This window comes from Alligator mississippiensis, chromosome 3, assembly GCF_030867095.1.
Source record: "Alligator mississippiensis isolate rAllMis1 chromosome 3, rAllMis1, whole genome shotgun sequence".
Classification (NCBI taxonomy): Eukaryota; Metazoa; Chordata; order Crocodylia; family Alligatoridae; genus Alligator; species Alligator mississippiensis.
This window is the reverse complement of record NC_081826.1, coordinates 301,287,756-301,304,325: the sequence shown is the minus strand read 5'-3', so window position 1 is coordinate 301,304,325 and position 16,570 is coordinate 301,287,756. Positions and strand designations below refer to the sequence as shown.

General features: G+C 52.5%; 1 protein-coding gene across 3 annotated transcripts in view; it reads right to left on the bottom strand.

Moving 5' to 3' along the window:
* Positions 1 to 16,570, bottom strand: part of UNC13B (unc-13 homolog B) — a 300,680-nt gene that overhangs the window by 31,208 nt on the left and 252,902 nt on the right. For all 3 annotated transcript variants that reach the window (XM_059725356.1, XM_059725357.1, XM_059725358.1), the window contains 5 exons: positions 14,980 to 15,076; positions 13,460 to 13,603; positions 13,192 to 13,269; positions 12,831 to 12,908; positions 5,044 to 5,132 (listed from right to left, as the gene is read on the bottom strand). In XM_059725356.1, coding sequence (XP_059581339.1) covers positions 5,044 to 5,132; positions 12,831 to 12,908; positions 13,192 to 13,269; positions 13,460 to 13,603; positions 14,980 to 15,076 — 486 coding nt within the window. The remainder of the gene's footprint in view (positions 1 to 5,043; positions 5,133 to 12,830; positions 12,909 to 13,191; positions 13,270 to 13,459; positions 13,604 to 14,979; positions 15,077 to 16,570) is intronic.

Genomic DNA, 16,570 nt, shown 5'->3' with positions numbered 1-16,570 from the left:
GCAAGGCCCTGCACTATACGGATAACACACAAGTGTCCACATGGGCCGGCCAGGCTCCAGAAGGGACATGTAGCATGCCAGGGGAGTGCACCCGCCTTCCTGTCCCCAGCTCCCAGCAAGAGGCAGGTAACGACCCAGCCGCACCTCCCTTAGGAAGTCACTCGTGAGAAGCCCGTCAGCGATGTCGGCCAACGCTTCTGCAGTCAACAGGAAACGCAGGTAGCCGCATGGAAAACACGGGAGGCTGCAGAGCCTCCCAAAAGGCCAACTCCACACAGGAAGGGAAAGGCTCTGACATTTAAAGGAACTATTGCTGACAACAAGGTATTTAATTAAATGACGATCACGTGGGTCTTTGCTAGGAACCGCGGCCAAGATTTCAAACCGTAGGGGCATAACGCCGGCTTTCAAACCTGGTTTTGAGTAGGTGGCCCGATCGTCTATGGGACTGACTCAGCCGGACGCCTGTAGCTGGGCCGCGGCTCTGCTGTTTAGGCATATACACCTCTCTTCCTGCTACCCACTTCTCCTCGTGCCCCCTGGCCTTTCCAACCACGCTCTCCCGAGCGCCCACAACCAGCACATCACAGCTTCCCGGTCCCTCCCACTACCTGGTCACGTCCTACTGTGTTCAAGCCAGGTTCCTTCCTCTGCCTGCTGCCTCCACACTCGCTTCGCCTCTCCAGCAATGAGGAGCGCCAAAGAGCAGGCAGTTCTGGGTACCCAGGCAGTTCAGCCAGGCTGGGAGAAGCCTTATCGGCTTGGCTGCACATAAAGAAATGATCCACATCCGTTTCCAACAGCCGCTGCTTCCCGTAGCCCCGGGGACCCGACTCTTCCAGCCCAGGCCCCTCGCTGCGCTGGCTCTGGGCAGCAGAGGTTGACAAACCCACAGGAAAACACTGCAGAAGCGACCACCACGCACATCAGTCACTGAGCTCAGAAAGCTCCTGGCCCCCAAGGCTGCGTGCCTGCCCCCTCGGATACGTTTTCAGCTGGCCAATATTTAAATTGTGCCTAATTTCTGCAGGAATTGCTGGCTCTCAGCTTTTTGTCACTAATGCTTGTTACATTGTTACTCCAAGACTTGTTACACTGTTACTCAGAGCTTGGGCTGAGCCTCTGCTCAGCTGTTCACACCTCATTGAGGCTCCTGGCAATGCTTCTCCTAAGGGCAACCCTGAAATGGGACAGGGCCTGGCCAGTTTCAGGGCTACCAAGTGTCCAGCACTGACTGAAGCGTGTAACCTGCATCCCGTGATTTTAGCCTGTTCAATGAGCCTCCTATATGTAGGCTAGGACACAGCAACCATCCTTGCAGCTGGGGTAAGTCTTGCTACAGCTCCCTTGTTGCCTCTGGAAACCCCGGTGTGTTCCCTGCATGTAAAATGCTGACGTGACATTAGGCCAAGCAGGGTGGTCGCGCAGCACCAGCATCTCTGCACAGCTCGGCCGTCAGCAGGGTGACCTTCTGCCCACGGGGTGGCTGGAGTACATGTACAAGGCTTGGAAAGGGCCAAAGCGGGCCCCATGGACACCACACACCTGTCCTGAGCACCATCAAGGGATGGAAAACACTCATGCAGAGGCAGCATCAGGAACTCGGCCTGAGCTTCCTTTCTGTTGCTGGTCAGCCGTGCCGTGCCATGCCTACCACGTGGGTGGCTGCCTACCCATGCTGGCACATGCTCCCTCCACCTCTGCCACCTCTCCCCCACCTGCCTTTACTGCTGGGAGATGAATTATTGAGGGCAGCCCTCCAACTCCTGCTGGAGGCAGAGGGGCGAGGAAGCCACCCAGCTCTGGAGGGAGGGAGGCTCAGGCCATGGAGATGGGAGGGAGCAAGGGAGGGGACTGGACTCCCTCTGCTCTGCCACCCCCCAACGGGTACCTGGCAGGGGGGGCTACACCCCTGAGCAAAGGGGTAGCAGTGTGGGTGTGGCACCCCCCGATCACATTGCCCGCCTCGAAGGCCAGCTCTGCTGCTTGCTCATCTTGAGCAGGGCCCCTTTCATATGCATCTATGTACCAGGAGCTCATCGCCTGAACGCCGTGCTGACCGTGGAGATTACTCGTCAGGGCTTTTCTTTACTGCACCAACAGCAGCAGGGCCTGGCACAAGGGGTGGGTGCACGCCTCACGTGCTGGAGTCTGCAGGCACACTCCTGTGCACTAGTGCGGCTGCTCCAGGCTCACGGTCACAGAGAAGTGGGGCTGGCAGGGAGCCCCAGAGGGCACGTCTAGTCCAACCCCTGCCTGAGGCAGGAGCAGCCCTGTCCAAATCAATCCCAGGCTAATCCATTGTCCAACCTCTTAGCAAAATGACAGTCAGCCCTGACACAACACAAGACATCACAACCGAACCTGCCACAGGGAAAGCAGGGAGGCTGTCGCAGCCAACATCCTGCTGCTGCAAGGGGTGTTAACATATGCTCAGGCAGAGGCCGTGCCCCCGCGGCAGAGGAAGGCACCCCCCCCCAGTCCGGACCAATCTAACCGGAGGGACAATTCCTTCCTGACCCCAATGCGGCTTCAGTCCAACCCTGAGTGGAGGGGGACGGCCCAGGAGCCTCCAGCTTCAAGTCACCACCAGCCCCTGCTCTCAGATCTGCCAGGGTCGAGCCCCAAGTAGGTTTGCTAGTGTTCTTCTTCCTGGGTCTGGAACGTGCCTGCTACTTCGCGTGGGTCAGGCCCAGGCCAGGACACACTACTGCTGCAGCACAGACAAGCTCACCGAGTGTCAGGGAGCTTTCTCCCATTTTCATTTTGGACAAGGGTACAGCAAACCTGGAGGCTAAGGACAGCAAGGGCAGTGCTCCCCAGTCCTGGGGCTGCAGCTGATAAAACTCTCTCTTGACCCCTTGAATCAATGCCCAGGTCCCAGGGGTCATTGTGCTGGATGATCATAGCTGCCCTGAAGGGCTCCCCTTGCTCTTGCTGGGCCCAGGCAACACACCTTGCGCTGCGCTGTCGGAGGCTGAGGGGATCGGGAAGGGAATGCATAGGTGTGGAGAGAGGCAGGCTTGGAAGAGACCTAGAAAGGGAAGTGCTGCTCTGGCATCCCGCCCTGTGCTGACTAGCTCCAGGCAGCAGCCACGAACACGCTCGTTAAGGCTCTGCAGCCGAAAATGCTCCACTCTGACGCTTTCTTTACACGACCGTAGCAGGGAATTTCGGAGACGCACTGCTCTCCCAGCTGACGCAACTGCCCCGCGTGACGCGAGAGCGGCAGATCCACAGCATACGGCAAGGGAGGCGTCCTGGGAGTTGCCATTTGCAAATGCTTTCAGTATTAGCTGGGACATCTGCCTTATTTCACGCAATGGCATCCCTTAGAGACAGCCCTGCTTGCGCGGGAGGCCGCGGCTCCACTTCTAGTTCTCCGGCATTGCTTCTGAGTAGACGAGGCAGCTGCACCCGCCTGGCTGGTTAATCTCTCGGGCACTTGCCTCTGAAGTGCTCCCCTGGGTGTGTGCTGATACTGCATAATCTCTTCAAATTACATTTGCATATGCCAAGATATCCCCTAATTGTCTTGTAACATTGGCACCGTGAAGACAGGTGTCCAATAAGGATGTTGACTCAATAATCGTGGTTTTCTCACTCGCCTTCCATCTAATTATGACTGCTATTGTCTCGGCTCAATGTGTGTTCGAATCTCTCCATCTCCTGCTCCTGCCATCCGTTATTAAACTCCGTAGAGAAATAAGGCTGGAAGGGAACTCCAGGGGTCACATCTAGTCCAACCCCTGCCTGAGCCAGGATCAGCCCTGTCTAAACCATCCCAAGCAAATCCATTATCTGACTTAGTAAAACTACTGTCATCCCTGACAGCACAAGACATCACACCTACACCTGCCACAGGGAAAGCAGGGGGGCCACGGTGGCAATGTCCTGCTGCTGTAAAAGGTTGTTAAAATACACTCAAGAGATCCCAGGTAGAGGACCACACACCCAGCTCCAGAGGAAGGCAACCCCCTTTGCCCCCCACCCAGTGCCACATCCATCTGGCCACAAGGTAAATTCCTTCCTGACCCTAAATACAGTGATCGGTCTGACCCTGAGTGGAGGGGCGAGACCCTAGCCAGGACCCTCCAGCTCGGGTCCCAGCAGGAGCACCGGCACAGCCCAGTGGAACGACCCTCTTAGTTCAGGATGTTGAAAATGCAGCAACATGCCCAAGTCCTACAAAGATATTTATGGCCATAAATGGTGCAAATCCATAGGCTAGAAAAAAAAAAAAAATAAGCGGGTGTGATTTTTATATTCCCACAGTGCATTTGTAAGCTGCACTGTGGTGTGGGCCTACATTAACTCTGCATGGGGCAAAGATGAAAGAAGTCAACCACAGTGGAGATTTTCAAAGACCAGGTGTGGATCATCCTACTTCCAGTCTTTTCTCCCGCAGCACTATGTTTTTTGGCTCAGTGTAGAGTTATGATAGCAGAGCCACATTCTTCGCCCCAGGCAAACCATATCCAGGAGCTGAAACGAAACTTTTAATTGCAACTGGCAAGCAACTGTGGTGCTTGTGTCATTAATGGCTCTAGAAAACCTATAAAAATGTATGGCCTTTGCAGCAACAGAGTATTGGGCCACGCTGTCAGTCTCGCATTTAAGCTGGCTCCTTTCCTCTTCAATATTCGTTTTGGGATCAGAAAGCACTCAGCTGTTTCATATGATAGCACAATGTTGAAACAGGAGTGTCAGCAGCTGCATATCGAACTGGAAATTGGATTCAGGGTAATAAAGATCAGGTGCATTTCAGCCAGGGACTTAAGAGATCAATATGTGATCCAAATCCCTTTCACAGTTCAGAGATTCTCACGCCACACTGCCAGGCAGAGCAAGGAAGAAAACAGATAAACATTTTCAGGAAGCTGTCTCGATTCTTCATGCCATCTCAGCATGCAAGAGGCCACGAATCTCATACTTAAACCAAAAAGTGCCGTGCAGCTGTCACACACATTACTCCCTGCGCCAGGTACAGCTGAAGCTGAAGGAAAGGATGGGTTTGAGGCTAGGGACGCTGGTTGCACTCACCTGTTACCAAACACGGCGCTGAGCTCATCCAAAACGTTGTTCAGTCTCACCTGGAGCTCTTTGAGATGATCGCTTGCTTCTGGATCCAGCTGCAAGCAAAAGGAGAAGGTTTATCTGGAAGCCAGAAGTTAGGTTGCTGCTCTGCAACGTGTTACTAGCCGCCGCGTACTACATGGGAGGGAAGCACATAGAAACTGTCTGACCCAGTTTAGCCCGTGCAAGTCTTTCGAATGACGTTTCTGCCTCTCCCTAGCTTGGATTTGAAGCAGGGAGCTGTATTTCAGCAGGGCAATAATGCATTTTTGTGATCATTTGGGCTCGGGATGCTCCCGGAAGACAGGGCACCTTCCATTGTGGGCACAATCCTGGGTCCAAAGAAAAAAAGCCACCAGCCTCTGAATTTGAAGCCTAGCATCTCAGCCTGACCAGTGCAAGACTTCTGTAGGACAGCAGTAGGGAGGCTGGAAGACAAGCGCTTGGATCTCCAGCATCGCACCAGGCAGGGGCTGGATGCCATAGGAGCTCCTGCTACTAGAGCCCCGCTGGTCTTCTGCATCTTTACAGAGGTTTAGAGTGGGATTCATGCCTTCTTCTGCAAGCTGGCATGGGAACCCAGACTGTATTAGTGTCTGGAAGTACTCAGAGCAGTCTCCTAGATCAGTGTTCAAGAAAATCGAAACAACAGCTCTGATAAAAGCCCCACAACCGGCCTCGCATGTGTATTGGAGCTGCAGGGTGTTTTAGGTCAGGTTCAGTGGCAGCGATGCTACAGTGATTTAAGCACTGCTCGCACAGAGTCGCTGCTTTATTAGAATGAATTTCCAGTTTTATTAGCTTCGTAACTAACTCCATGCAGGCAGCACTGAACATCACTTCACATCTGCTGGCCTAATCATGCCAATTAACAGAGCTCATGGCGGGGGGGATTTATAGGCAATCAAAAAATACGCTTACAGCCTCCCACTAGCTGCTTTTGTTGCTACTGGTCTGTCCACCTGCATCTTGGACGTGCACGAGACACGGGCTCTGCAGTTCAGCACGTGCGACCTACAACACCCAACATTTCCTCACAGCCTGGCCCATTTGCTAGGGGAGACCCTGGCTTCACTCTCCAAGACTTACCAGGACACTTCAAGCAAATATCCTGCCGTTTGATCTAGGGGGTTAACGCAAGGCTGAAGAGACTGGTACTGATCACCTCCCAGCTCCTTATATTCTGTGCCGTCTTTCCTTGGGCATGTATTGGAGCCACAGGCTCTTTTGGGTCAGGCTCAGTGAGAGTGATGCTATGCAGCACCCGGGAGGACTGAGCTTATGAACTGTGCAATGAATGAGTTATCTTAGCCATGAAAAGTTAGAAGGGAAGGTGAGATTAATGCCTTTGGCTTTCTCCTTCCTACTCTACGAGTCATGACCCTTCCCCTCCAGCCACGCAAGCGGGACACCGATCTCCTTTTACATCCCATCAACACCAGCCTTTGAGTGGCCAGAAAAGGACGGCTCGGGAGACCTCTGCCCATGACACGAGCTGCATCCTTCCCAGTGCTTCTGGCCAAGAAGCGACAGACAAATTTGGAGCTATGCAGCACAGTGTCCGCTCCCCGCAGGGCTGACGGCCCTCTCCTTCAGGTGCAATTAATAAGACTGCATCTGACATTCAATTAAAATAAAGGTTTCTGGCCTCTTCTTTCTTACACATTAGTAGCTGCTAAGTGATAACAGAAGGAAAGCTGGCTCTGCGGCTGAATGTCTCAGTGCAGTGACGGCAAAGTCCTTTGTCATCCTGGAGAAGCTGATTTTTCTGAACAGCTGTTCATAGGGCAGACGGAAAAAGAGTCTGCACAAGGCATTTGCTTACTCTCTCATGCCTAGAATTAGGTTTCCTTGGCTGGCTGCAAACTGCAGAGAAGTATTGCTATGTGATTTTGGTCCATTAGGACGGTGCAGGGCAGGTGCCTGCTTCTGTTACTTACGGACCTGAATTAGGAACAAGTTATAGACCTTCACAGAGGCGTTCAGCATACCTGAAAATTGTTCTCTGCCCATGTGGCGAAGACCCGATAAAAGTGCTTGAATGAAGCTGTGTCTACTTTGCAGCTCGGCCAATGAATTTTAAGCGTATCAGCTATCAGCGGTAACAGGCCTGCACGATAAACCGACTGGCGGAGCGAAGCAGGGCAGGACCGTAGGAAGTTGTCTTCATTGTCATGCGTATCATGACCGTGGCATTTCTGCTGGAGGCAGGAGCGCAGCGGGACGGCAGGCGTCTAACGGAGCTTTCTGATCCCTGCATTTGGGTGCGCGGAGCACGGTGCACAGGAATAAAGCTAACCAAAAGGTTCCCCATGTACAAAGCATGGGTCGGAGCATGCTATGTGTTGTCTACGACCCCTGAACAAATGCTGGGATTCTCACAGAAACGATACCCAGCCCTTCCATAATGTCTTGCTGAAGGATTTACATGTACTATAAAAATACCTGAGATGTGCAGCATGCATCTCAAGAGAAACGAGGAACCCAAGCTCTGTGGCAAGGGTCCAGGCTCTCCAAGCTCTCCAGGGACCTTAGTGGGACCCCAGTACCTCAACACCTCTAAAGACCTTGGCCTTGACGACTTGCTCCAGGCTGACGTGAGGTCAGCAGCAGGGCCGGGAAGTGCTCACTGCTTTCAATGAGTCCTGGTGCAGCGTCTGAGCCACAAACCCCCTCTACCTTTAATACATATGTTGACAGCGTGATGTTGGCAGCTTTAATTCCAGCTGACCGGCGACTGACGGGACCTTCCCAGAGAGACTCTCAGTGCTTTCAGCAGCATATCAGCGATGAACCATCCCGGCAGTCCCGTTCATTCCTCATTCTTGTGTCAACATGATCGGAGCTTGACAAACTACAGGGGAAACTGCTGGCAGGAGCCTGGACCCTGGGAACACTTTCCAAAAGCTCGTATAATGAAGACACGGCTGTTCTTGAGCTATCCCAGGGTTCGTCATTCAAGTGACTAAGCGAGGATTTCGGATGTGGGATAAATCTAGCTGAGCACTAGAGAGAGAGTTTACTGGAGCATTAACTCCACAGCTTTAGCTAATAGCTGAAGGCATAAAATTGGAGGAAGACAAATCTGCTACTCAATCGCTTCTTCTCCAGGTTCGCTAAATAATTCTCAGCTCTGCTATTTACCCTGCAGGCTTGGGCTTTGCAGAAACAGCCCATTTCTACACTTTTTTAATTGGGCATCTGAGGCACGGAGAGGACTGGGTAGTGGGCAGTGTAGTACGTCAGCTCTCCTCTCGCAAACCTACTGATGATTTCATAACTCGTGAAAGGCGGAGAAAGGCAGCAAGTGGGCTGCACGGAGTCATCCTGGGTTAATGAAAATAGAAAGGATTATGCTGCCCACTGTCAGCTGTCCGTGCTGATCCAGAGCCAGGTCCAGAGCGGAGAAAGTTAGACGCACGACAGCATAGGTGGTAGGGAGGCTTTACTTCTTGACCTGCCGAATGCCAGGTTGGGGCTAAGCAGCGAGTTAACCAAGTTATTGCAAAGTTGAGCCATGCCTGGCCATAAAGCTGTATAACACTTGTAACCCTGGCTCATATTTTTAAGAGCTTGTAGGTACCAATTGCCCATTGATTTTCACCTGGGCTGCGGGCAGTATTTACATCAGGGCACTAATATCTATTGAGCTTTTGCCCCCATGTCATTTTGAAATGGCTGCTTGGTGGGGGAGAAATAAAACCAGTTTCAAAGACATCTGTGAGTGCTTTGAGCAGCTGCATCGGTACTTCTTTTCTCCTTCCACCAACCACCCTGGTTGTGGTAGCCCTGTAAGATCAAAAAACCTCAAAAGGGAGGAGTCTGGAGTCATAAAAATTCAAAAAAAGAATCCAAAATAGCTTAGCTGTCAATCAGTCGCGACTCCACAGACAAATCTCTCCCAAGGCGAGAAACACAGACCAGATGTCTCCTGCTCCCGAGGAAAGGAGGAGCCCAGGACCAGGCAGCACAGGCTCCTGCACGGAGCATGCAACTGGGACTCGGGAGGGGCAGGTTGCGATCCCAGCTCTGCTGCTGGGGAGCCTTTGGGATGTGGTTTGCCAGAGGCAGGAGAAGGCTGGAGGCAAACAGTGCACCCTCCCTTGTCACTTCTCATGGGTAAAAGTACGCGTTCACTTCGCAGTTCGTGAGCTCAGCGTGCCCAGTGCCCACTGCCCGCTCCCTGCCTGCCACCCCCATTATAAATGGGGAGGGTGATGCCAATCTCTTCTGAGAACTGCTTGGAGACCTGCTGAGGAAAAGCACTGGGTAGGAGGCTGGTATTGTTACTTGAAAGCTATTCAGAGGTTTGTGGCATGAGAAGTACTCCCAATGGAGAAGGGATTAGTGAGCAAAACATGGCCAATGCAGTCAAAAAAATGCGTGAGACTAGCAGCATGGAACCAGGATTCGTCTCTCAATTTAACGCCCCTTGTGTGGTTTATGCACAGCTCCTACTTCTATTAGTGAAGTCACACAACTAAGCCATGCCGGTGCTAGTCCCTCTCTACAATGCACCGGGTAGCACAAAAAAAGTATGCACTTCCCTAGGGCACCGAAGAGAGCTTCCTGTGACGCCGCCTTATTCCTACAGCAAAACAGCTCCGCGGCTGGCTTTCATCCGAGCAAGAGGGCAACGGTTACACGTCTGTGTCAACGGCTGCACAACGCAGGGACCGCACAGACTGCACGCATCGTGGGAAAGGGCAATAAGAAATGATCCACCTTGAGGGAGAGGAGGACAAACTGGGTCCTAGATGGAGACTCGCATGTCGGCAGCTCTATTCTCAGGGCTGTCATCTTACTACGTGAGAGCCAGTAGCCAGGTCTAATCACTATCACGGTAGCCACTAGACGAACCGGGATGACACCACGTTTGCTCTAACAGCACGGCGGGGGGGTTAGCAAGGAGTTATTCTAGGCAGCAGAGTACTAACTGGATGCCAAGAGGAAAACCTGGTGATGCCAGCCATTTCGGGCACCTGGCACAACTAAAATGAAGCATGTCTGGTGAGCAGTGGCTGCTGGGCAAGGTGAATAGACAGCATGTAAAATGGCCTCTCGCACCCGTCCCCGGACACCAGGCTCGTGAGCTCCCAGCTGGGCAGTCGCAGGATCTGCCCTTGAGCTCCCTGCCCGTCTCCTCGCCTGGTTGGACGCCGGGGTAATGCTGACAGATCACCTCTCGAGGAGACCAGAGGCCGGATGCAGCAAAAGGAAAGGCTGGAGGGAATTCACCTGCCCCGTGCAGAGCAGGGGGGTCTTGCCAAACACCTGGACCTCTGCAAGGACGGCCTTTTGCTTCTGGGTGAAGCCGGACTACAGCTTCCTTACACCACGATGCAGTGAAAAGGAGGTGCAGCAAGAGCCACTTGAGTGTGGGCACCCAAGCACAAAGGCCCACACCCAGCTCCCCTTTAAGCAGAGAGGTAGTGCTGATACCAACAATGGCGGCTGCACGAGGGGCGTTTAGGGCCACCGAAGCAGATGTTAGCTCTTCCCCCCCTTTGCAATTCACCTTGCTCTTCTGAACATGCCCAGAGGGGATCCACTCCAGTCTCTCATGCTCGGCAGGGATCCTGCTCCCCTCAGAGAAGCGTCTAGATCCCCGTGAGCCTGGGCATCAGTCACAAAAAACACAACTAGCACATGCTCAAAGGAGGAGAAGGATGAAAAGGAAGAGAATCTCCCCACTTCTTAGCTGAACAGCCTCCTGGTTAGGCCACTTGCCCTGGGGGCGTGAAAAGCTGCCCTGGTATAAGTGATGCCGTTTGTTTTCCTTCCCTTCCTTTGAACAGACACCACGAGCTGAAAGCAAAATGAGCGCAGAGGCAACTAAGCACAGAAGCTACGAGTGCTGTAGGCAAGACAAAATGCAGACAGCTGTAGACGCAGGAAAAGAAGACCGAACAGAGAAGCAGAAGACCCAAGGATAGCCCGGGCGGGAGAAGGAAGGTCAAAACAGGCTGAGGGTGGCAGTGACAGATGGATGAGGAAAGAGCCCCTGGAAAAGGTAATTGGTGAGGAGCTACGGCATGAGCATAAGTGCTTTACAGACGAGGGCTGTAAAAGGGTATAAAAGACTAAGGAAACAACTTCAGCTTGGGGAAGTGTCAGCAAGCCAGAGGAGACCATGCGGGTCCAGGGGTGCCGGGACAATGCCTAGATACATGAGTCCTCGTGCCGTCATTTGGAAAGCTGGTGAAAGAACAGCTTTACCGGCTGTCTGGGGTTTTGCTTGAGCAGTGGGATGGCTTGTGCATGCAATAAACCTGGAAGAGAGACTGAACTGGCATCGCCGACCACTTCATTGCATCCACGCCAGCACTTCATTCTGATTCAGGGGAACAGAGCGAGACCCGCATCCACGGCCCCTCCTCACTCAGAGGGCTTGACCCTGGAGCTCACACTTCCGATAGAAATGCCCTAGCCCCCCAAGCTGTGGGCTTGGCTTAGCCAAGAGCACTCCCCAGCCTACCTCTTAAAGCTGGGCAGTCAAAGGGGGAGGTCTGTGGGGCCAGGAGGGTAAAGCAGGAGTCCAGCTTGGAGACGTGCACTGCCGCAGCACAAGCTACCCCACTGCTGCCTATCCACGTGATCCAATAACTATTACATGCCAAATGCAGAAGCACTTTTGCAAGACAAGAGCAGAGGCCAAAACCCAGGGTCTTGTGAGGTCACTTGACAAGCACAGGTTGCTTATTAGAAACCAAAATGTGCGAGTAACACCTTCTTAAGCCTATTTACACTCTTTGCACCACAGGTGTGAGGCTGTGGGGGGAAATACAGCCAGCAGCCATCAACGTGCTGACATTCAAGGCTGGCTGCAGGCCTAAACGTGGGCAAGGTTGCTGGAACATTTCAGCGGAGGGAGCAAACCTTTTAGCTCCCCATTGCTTCAGCCAGGGAAAGAGGACGGTTGTCACTTGCTGGAATTACACCACTGAGCACCAGAGACGCTTGGACCAGCAGATCAGAGTCAAAGCTGAGCTGCATTTCAGTGAAATGCCACCATGGAGTTAGCCTCTCGGCATTCAGACTAGAGCAGTCTACCACATCACAACAGCGGGAAATGCCCTCAGGCTTGAGAAAAATAATTGTTTTCCTAACATCGGCAGCTTCCTTTTCTTCAGCATCCCGAGTCTTGAAAAGCAATGAGAGGGAAAGAGAGAGACACACAGATTATAGCCAGCCACCCTCGGTATAAACAGCAAGTCTGGAAACACAATTCTTTCCATTTCCCTGGAACCTGCTACACTGCCCAAAGTCTCCCACAGGAACTGGGAAATGCAGCAGTGCTGAGAAACTCGGCCCCAGTTCTCAAAAGAGCAAGCAGGACTGTATCACACCACACTCATGTGTGTGAAATACGTTACCTTTTGATCACTTATTCCAAGCAAAGCTACTGGCCTGCATTTACGTGCTACTCAAAATGGCTTATGCCCGTGACGGACAGATGGATGGGTGGATAGCTCACTGACATGTGCATCTCATTTAAAACCAGGCTTGAAGCCTCCTTGCTGCAGCCACACGAGTGCGTGCTGTTATTAGTTCCCCCGTTCCTTCCTCCTCCGCTCTTGCTCGCAACCACCACTGCTGCGGCTTGTGTGACACCAGACATCACATCTCCAGAAGTGTGCCCTTTCACACTTATGTGCCTCAGTCCTGACTGCAGTTTCGTGGTGCCACGATGGTTAGAATAACTAGTAGGGCAAGAGTTATGGGGGGGGGCATCGCCAGCCAGCTGCACTTACCTCTTTACCACCCATGGCCTCAAACATCTTCTCAAGTTGTACCCTCAGCTGCTGGATGTTATTCATCAGGATGCAGGGCTGAAAGAAAGAACGAAGCCCTGTTAACGATGGGGGGATCGCACAATTGCTTTCCATCATCCTGTTGAGGGTCGAGTCCGTGCTTATGAGTCCCTTTGTTTTAGGAATGGGCAAACAAAGCCCTGGGGCCGTTCAAAAGCAGCATGTTATAGCTTCCCAGTCTCCACTCACTCAAATTTAGCAAGAGGACCCCTCGCAAGCTCTTGTTTGGCTGCCACAGAACGATTCAACAGCGCTTGGGTTTCAAAGAGGAAAAGCACAAAACACAGGAGACGTTTCTCACCAGCTTCTCCTTGGAGCAGTAGGACCGGAAGCTCCTGGAGAGGATGTCGGCGTACTGCATCAGCACCTTCCCGATCGTCTGCCAAGACAAAAGACACAGACCGACAGCGTCACTCTCCCTCCTCTGCCGAGAGCGGCAGCGGGAGGTCTGCAGCACGCGACAAGGAAAATCAAGCCCCAAACAGAGACGAGACAGGATCCTCCCAAGTATTTTAAGACGTCTCCTGTGCAGGTGGGAGCAGATGAAGAGCTAAATGCTATTCTCTTACCTTGGCAAACCTCCTCATGTAGTGAGCAACTATGACCGGGTCTGGGCACTCCAGCTTCTTGATGATCTCGAAGCTCTGGTTGAGCTGGGTGAAGACGTCCACCACCGAGCAGGAGAACAGCGCGTGCTCCGACGTCTGCTGGAACTGAACACACGGCAATCGCTGACCCCTTTGAAGCGATCTGCGGGGGGCAGCCAGCATCTCCTACAAGTCTTTCTACCTCTCTGGGGGGGGATCTGTGCATTGACTGATTTCTAAAGGTATTGCGGGGGGTCTATTAAATCTACTACACGGCAAATAGCAATTTGCTATTTCTGGCCAGGTGTGGGGCTCATTACAAACAGTGATTTCAGGAGTTTTCACCTTTGCAGGCTACTACGGCAGCTTGTGCCTCCTCCCGTCGGTAAGACTACATGATCTAGCTGCACACGCTCCCAAGAACGTGCATCCGACGTGGTCCACGTCATACGACACGTGGGCAATGCAGTCCCCCCTCAGACAATGCTGCTGGAGACACGGAAATGCAGACACCGCCCACGCAAAAGGAGCAGAAAATTAACAAACCAGAACCCGTGTGCTCTAATGACCGAGTTGTTAAACGAGCATCAGGATTTCCTCTGTGTTTTTACGTTTGAATTTAGTATTTTTAGATTGCTCCTGGGTTTTATTTGAAAAGCCTCTATAGGTCATTCAAAAAGCCCAAAATGGAAACACCGTCTCCCATGTGTCTTCTGCCATCTGAGCATTGTCTGCCGCGTAGGAGCGGGTCTCCTTCCTCACTGCACTCGTTCGCTCCAGAATTAGCGACTTCTCCGGCGGGCCCCAAGGAGCTGGACAGGCAATCGCCATCGATTTATACCGGGACCCGGATGGAGATGTACCTTTCCTAACTCCTCGTGACAGCACTGGCCCAGATCAGACAGACCATGACTAAAAAAAACTGGGGAGCGGCATGCACTGCTGATGCCTTGGATGACATGTGTTAGTTTAATTGGAGAGGAGGGAAAGAAAATGAAGTTCTCTATATTAAAAAGAGGAAAGGCAAGCAAGTGATCACGTTGAAACTGAAGCAGGCTTTAAATGCCGAGTCTTTGAAACACCTGGAAGCCTCTTTACCGCCTCGTGGGAATACTCTGCAAGGCTAAAAAAGATCTGATTACTATGCAGATGGATTAAGGGCGCTCTCCCCACCATGATTACACACATCTAGTGTCTTGTGCTTCAATGATGTGCCTTACAGGCATAGAAAGATGGGAGAATATCAGGTCACTTGCTGATAGAGCTTTAACATCAGCAGAAGCAAAAAGAAGAGTTTGTGAAGTGCCCGGCTCTGATCTCCCCATTAGGTTAAAACGGTTCGAGATGCCCTAGGGACAAAGACCCAAGATAAAGGGTTTTCCAAATTGTTTACCACACCAAAGAGGCTGGGCTTGCAGGAAAGCTTCTGACTCCGCAGTAATTCTGCTGCGTTCCCGGACACTGAAGAGCTCAGTTACGACTTAGCAGAGGGACCTACGTACCCCGTCTTTCTTGTCTCTCTCCAGGGCTCCATGGAGGAATTCGAAGGAAACCTCCTCGTTTTCATCCAGCCACTGCATCACAAACTGCTCGAACCACCTGCAGCAGGGACAAGGACAGAGAGCGAGTTACCACGAGAAATGCGGTCACAGACACGAACCTCGGGACGTCCGTGCGGAGCGGGACAGACGCTTCGGCGATGCGAAGAACTTCACAGCAGCAGGGTCACCGACTGCACCCCCATTTGGTCCAGTGCTAGAGGCCCAGCTGCACCCTCCTCACGGTTTGGTCCGAGTATTACCTGCACGCTCCCACCTGGTCACTTCTCCAAGGGCAGCTGCCATGCGAGTGCACCGGCACGCCGCTCACACTGGTGCATGAGAGCTGCCTATCACTGTGTTTGCAAGTGATGGGACCCTGCAGGGGTGGAGAAAGGGAGGAGTGGGGGTCTTTTCTGGGGTAGCTTGTCATCCTCTACCTTCAGGGAATACCCTGACTAGGAGGATGCTCGTGTAACGAGAGCTTAACAGCTGAGTGGTGGCACTGTGCCATCCCTCGGTGGGGACCCAGGCACAGGGGACCAGCAGTGCCCATCGAGCACCGAGCCTTAGAAAAATAGGGCTGAAGGAGATGCAGGAGGCCAACTAGTCCAAGTCCCTGCTCCAGGCAGATCATCCCTGTCTGTACTGTTTCATTCAAGTGCGTCTGATCCACACTTCTGCCGACAGACGCACTCAAACCTCTCCCGGTGTCTGTTCCAGCGCTAGCTGACCCCCAGGGCTACAGAGTCCCTCCTAAAAGCTAAACTCAAACGTCCCTCGCTGCAATTGAAGACCGCTACTTCTCATCTTCTCTCCTGCGGCCGCAGACAAGAGCTGACCTCATCCTCTTTGACAACCACCCTTCTTGTACTTGCAAACAGTTAAAGCCAACGCGCACTCGCATCTCTCTTCTCCGGCCTCTCCTTGCATGTTATATTTCCAACACAGACGTCTAAAATCATTTCTGTTGCTCTTTGATGGACTCTTTCCAATGCGTCTCCATCTTTCTTGAAATGCCTAAACTAGACAGAGTATTCCTGCGGAGGCTTTGCTTTGCCTTGCAGGTGATGCTCACGTTAATACAGCCCAAGATGCTAGTGCAAACCACCCCCCCACTTTATTTTGGCAGCAAAAGGACACGGCTGAGTCTGACTCCGCTCACAGGCCACTATAATCCCCAGGTCTTCTGCTGCACTGCCACAGCCTAACTAACCAGTCATTCCCCAAGTCGTGCTTGTGCACGAGAGCATTTCTCCCTTAGTGCAAGACTCTGTATTTGTCCTTACTGAACTCCATTCAATTAGTGGGCTCTCTCTCTAGTTTATCAGTGTCATCCCAATCCCACCCTCCAAAGCATCTGCAAGTCCATCCAAATCGGTGTCATCTGCAAATCTACCAGCTGTGCACTCGGTCCCACTCTCCAAATCACTACCAGTATTATGCCCCGGGCTGACCTCTGGCGAATCCCACTTGACACCTCAATCACCCTTGGCCATTAAGCCGTTGATGTCTACGTTTTGAGAACACAATCCAACCAGTTACGTGCCTGCCT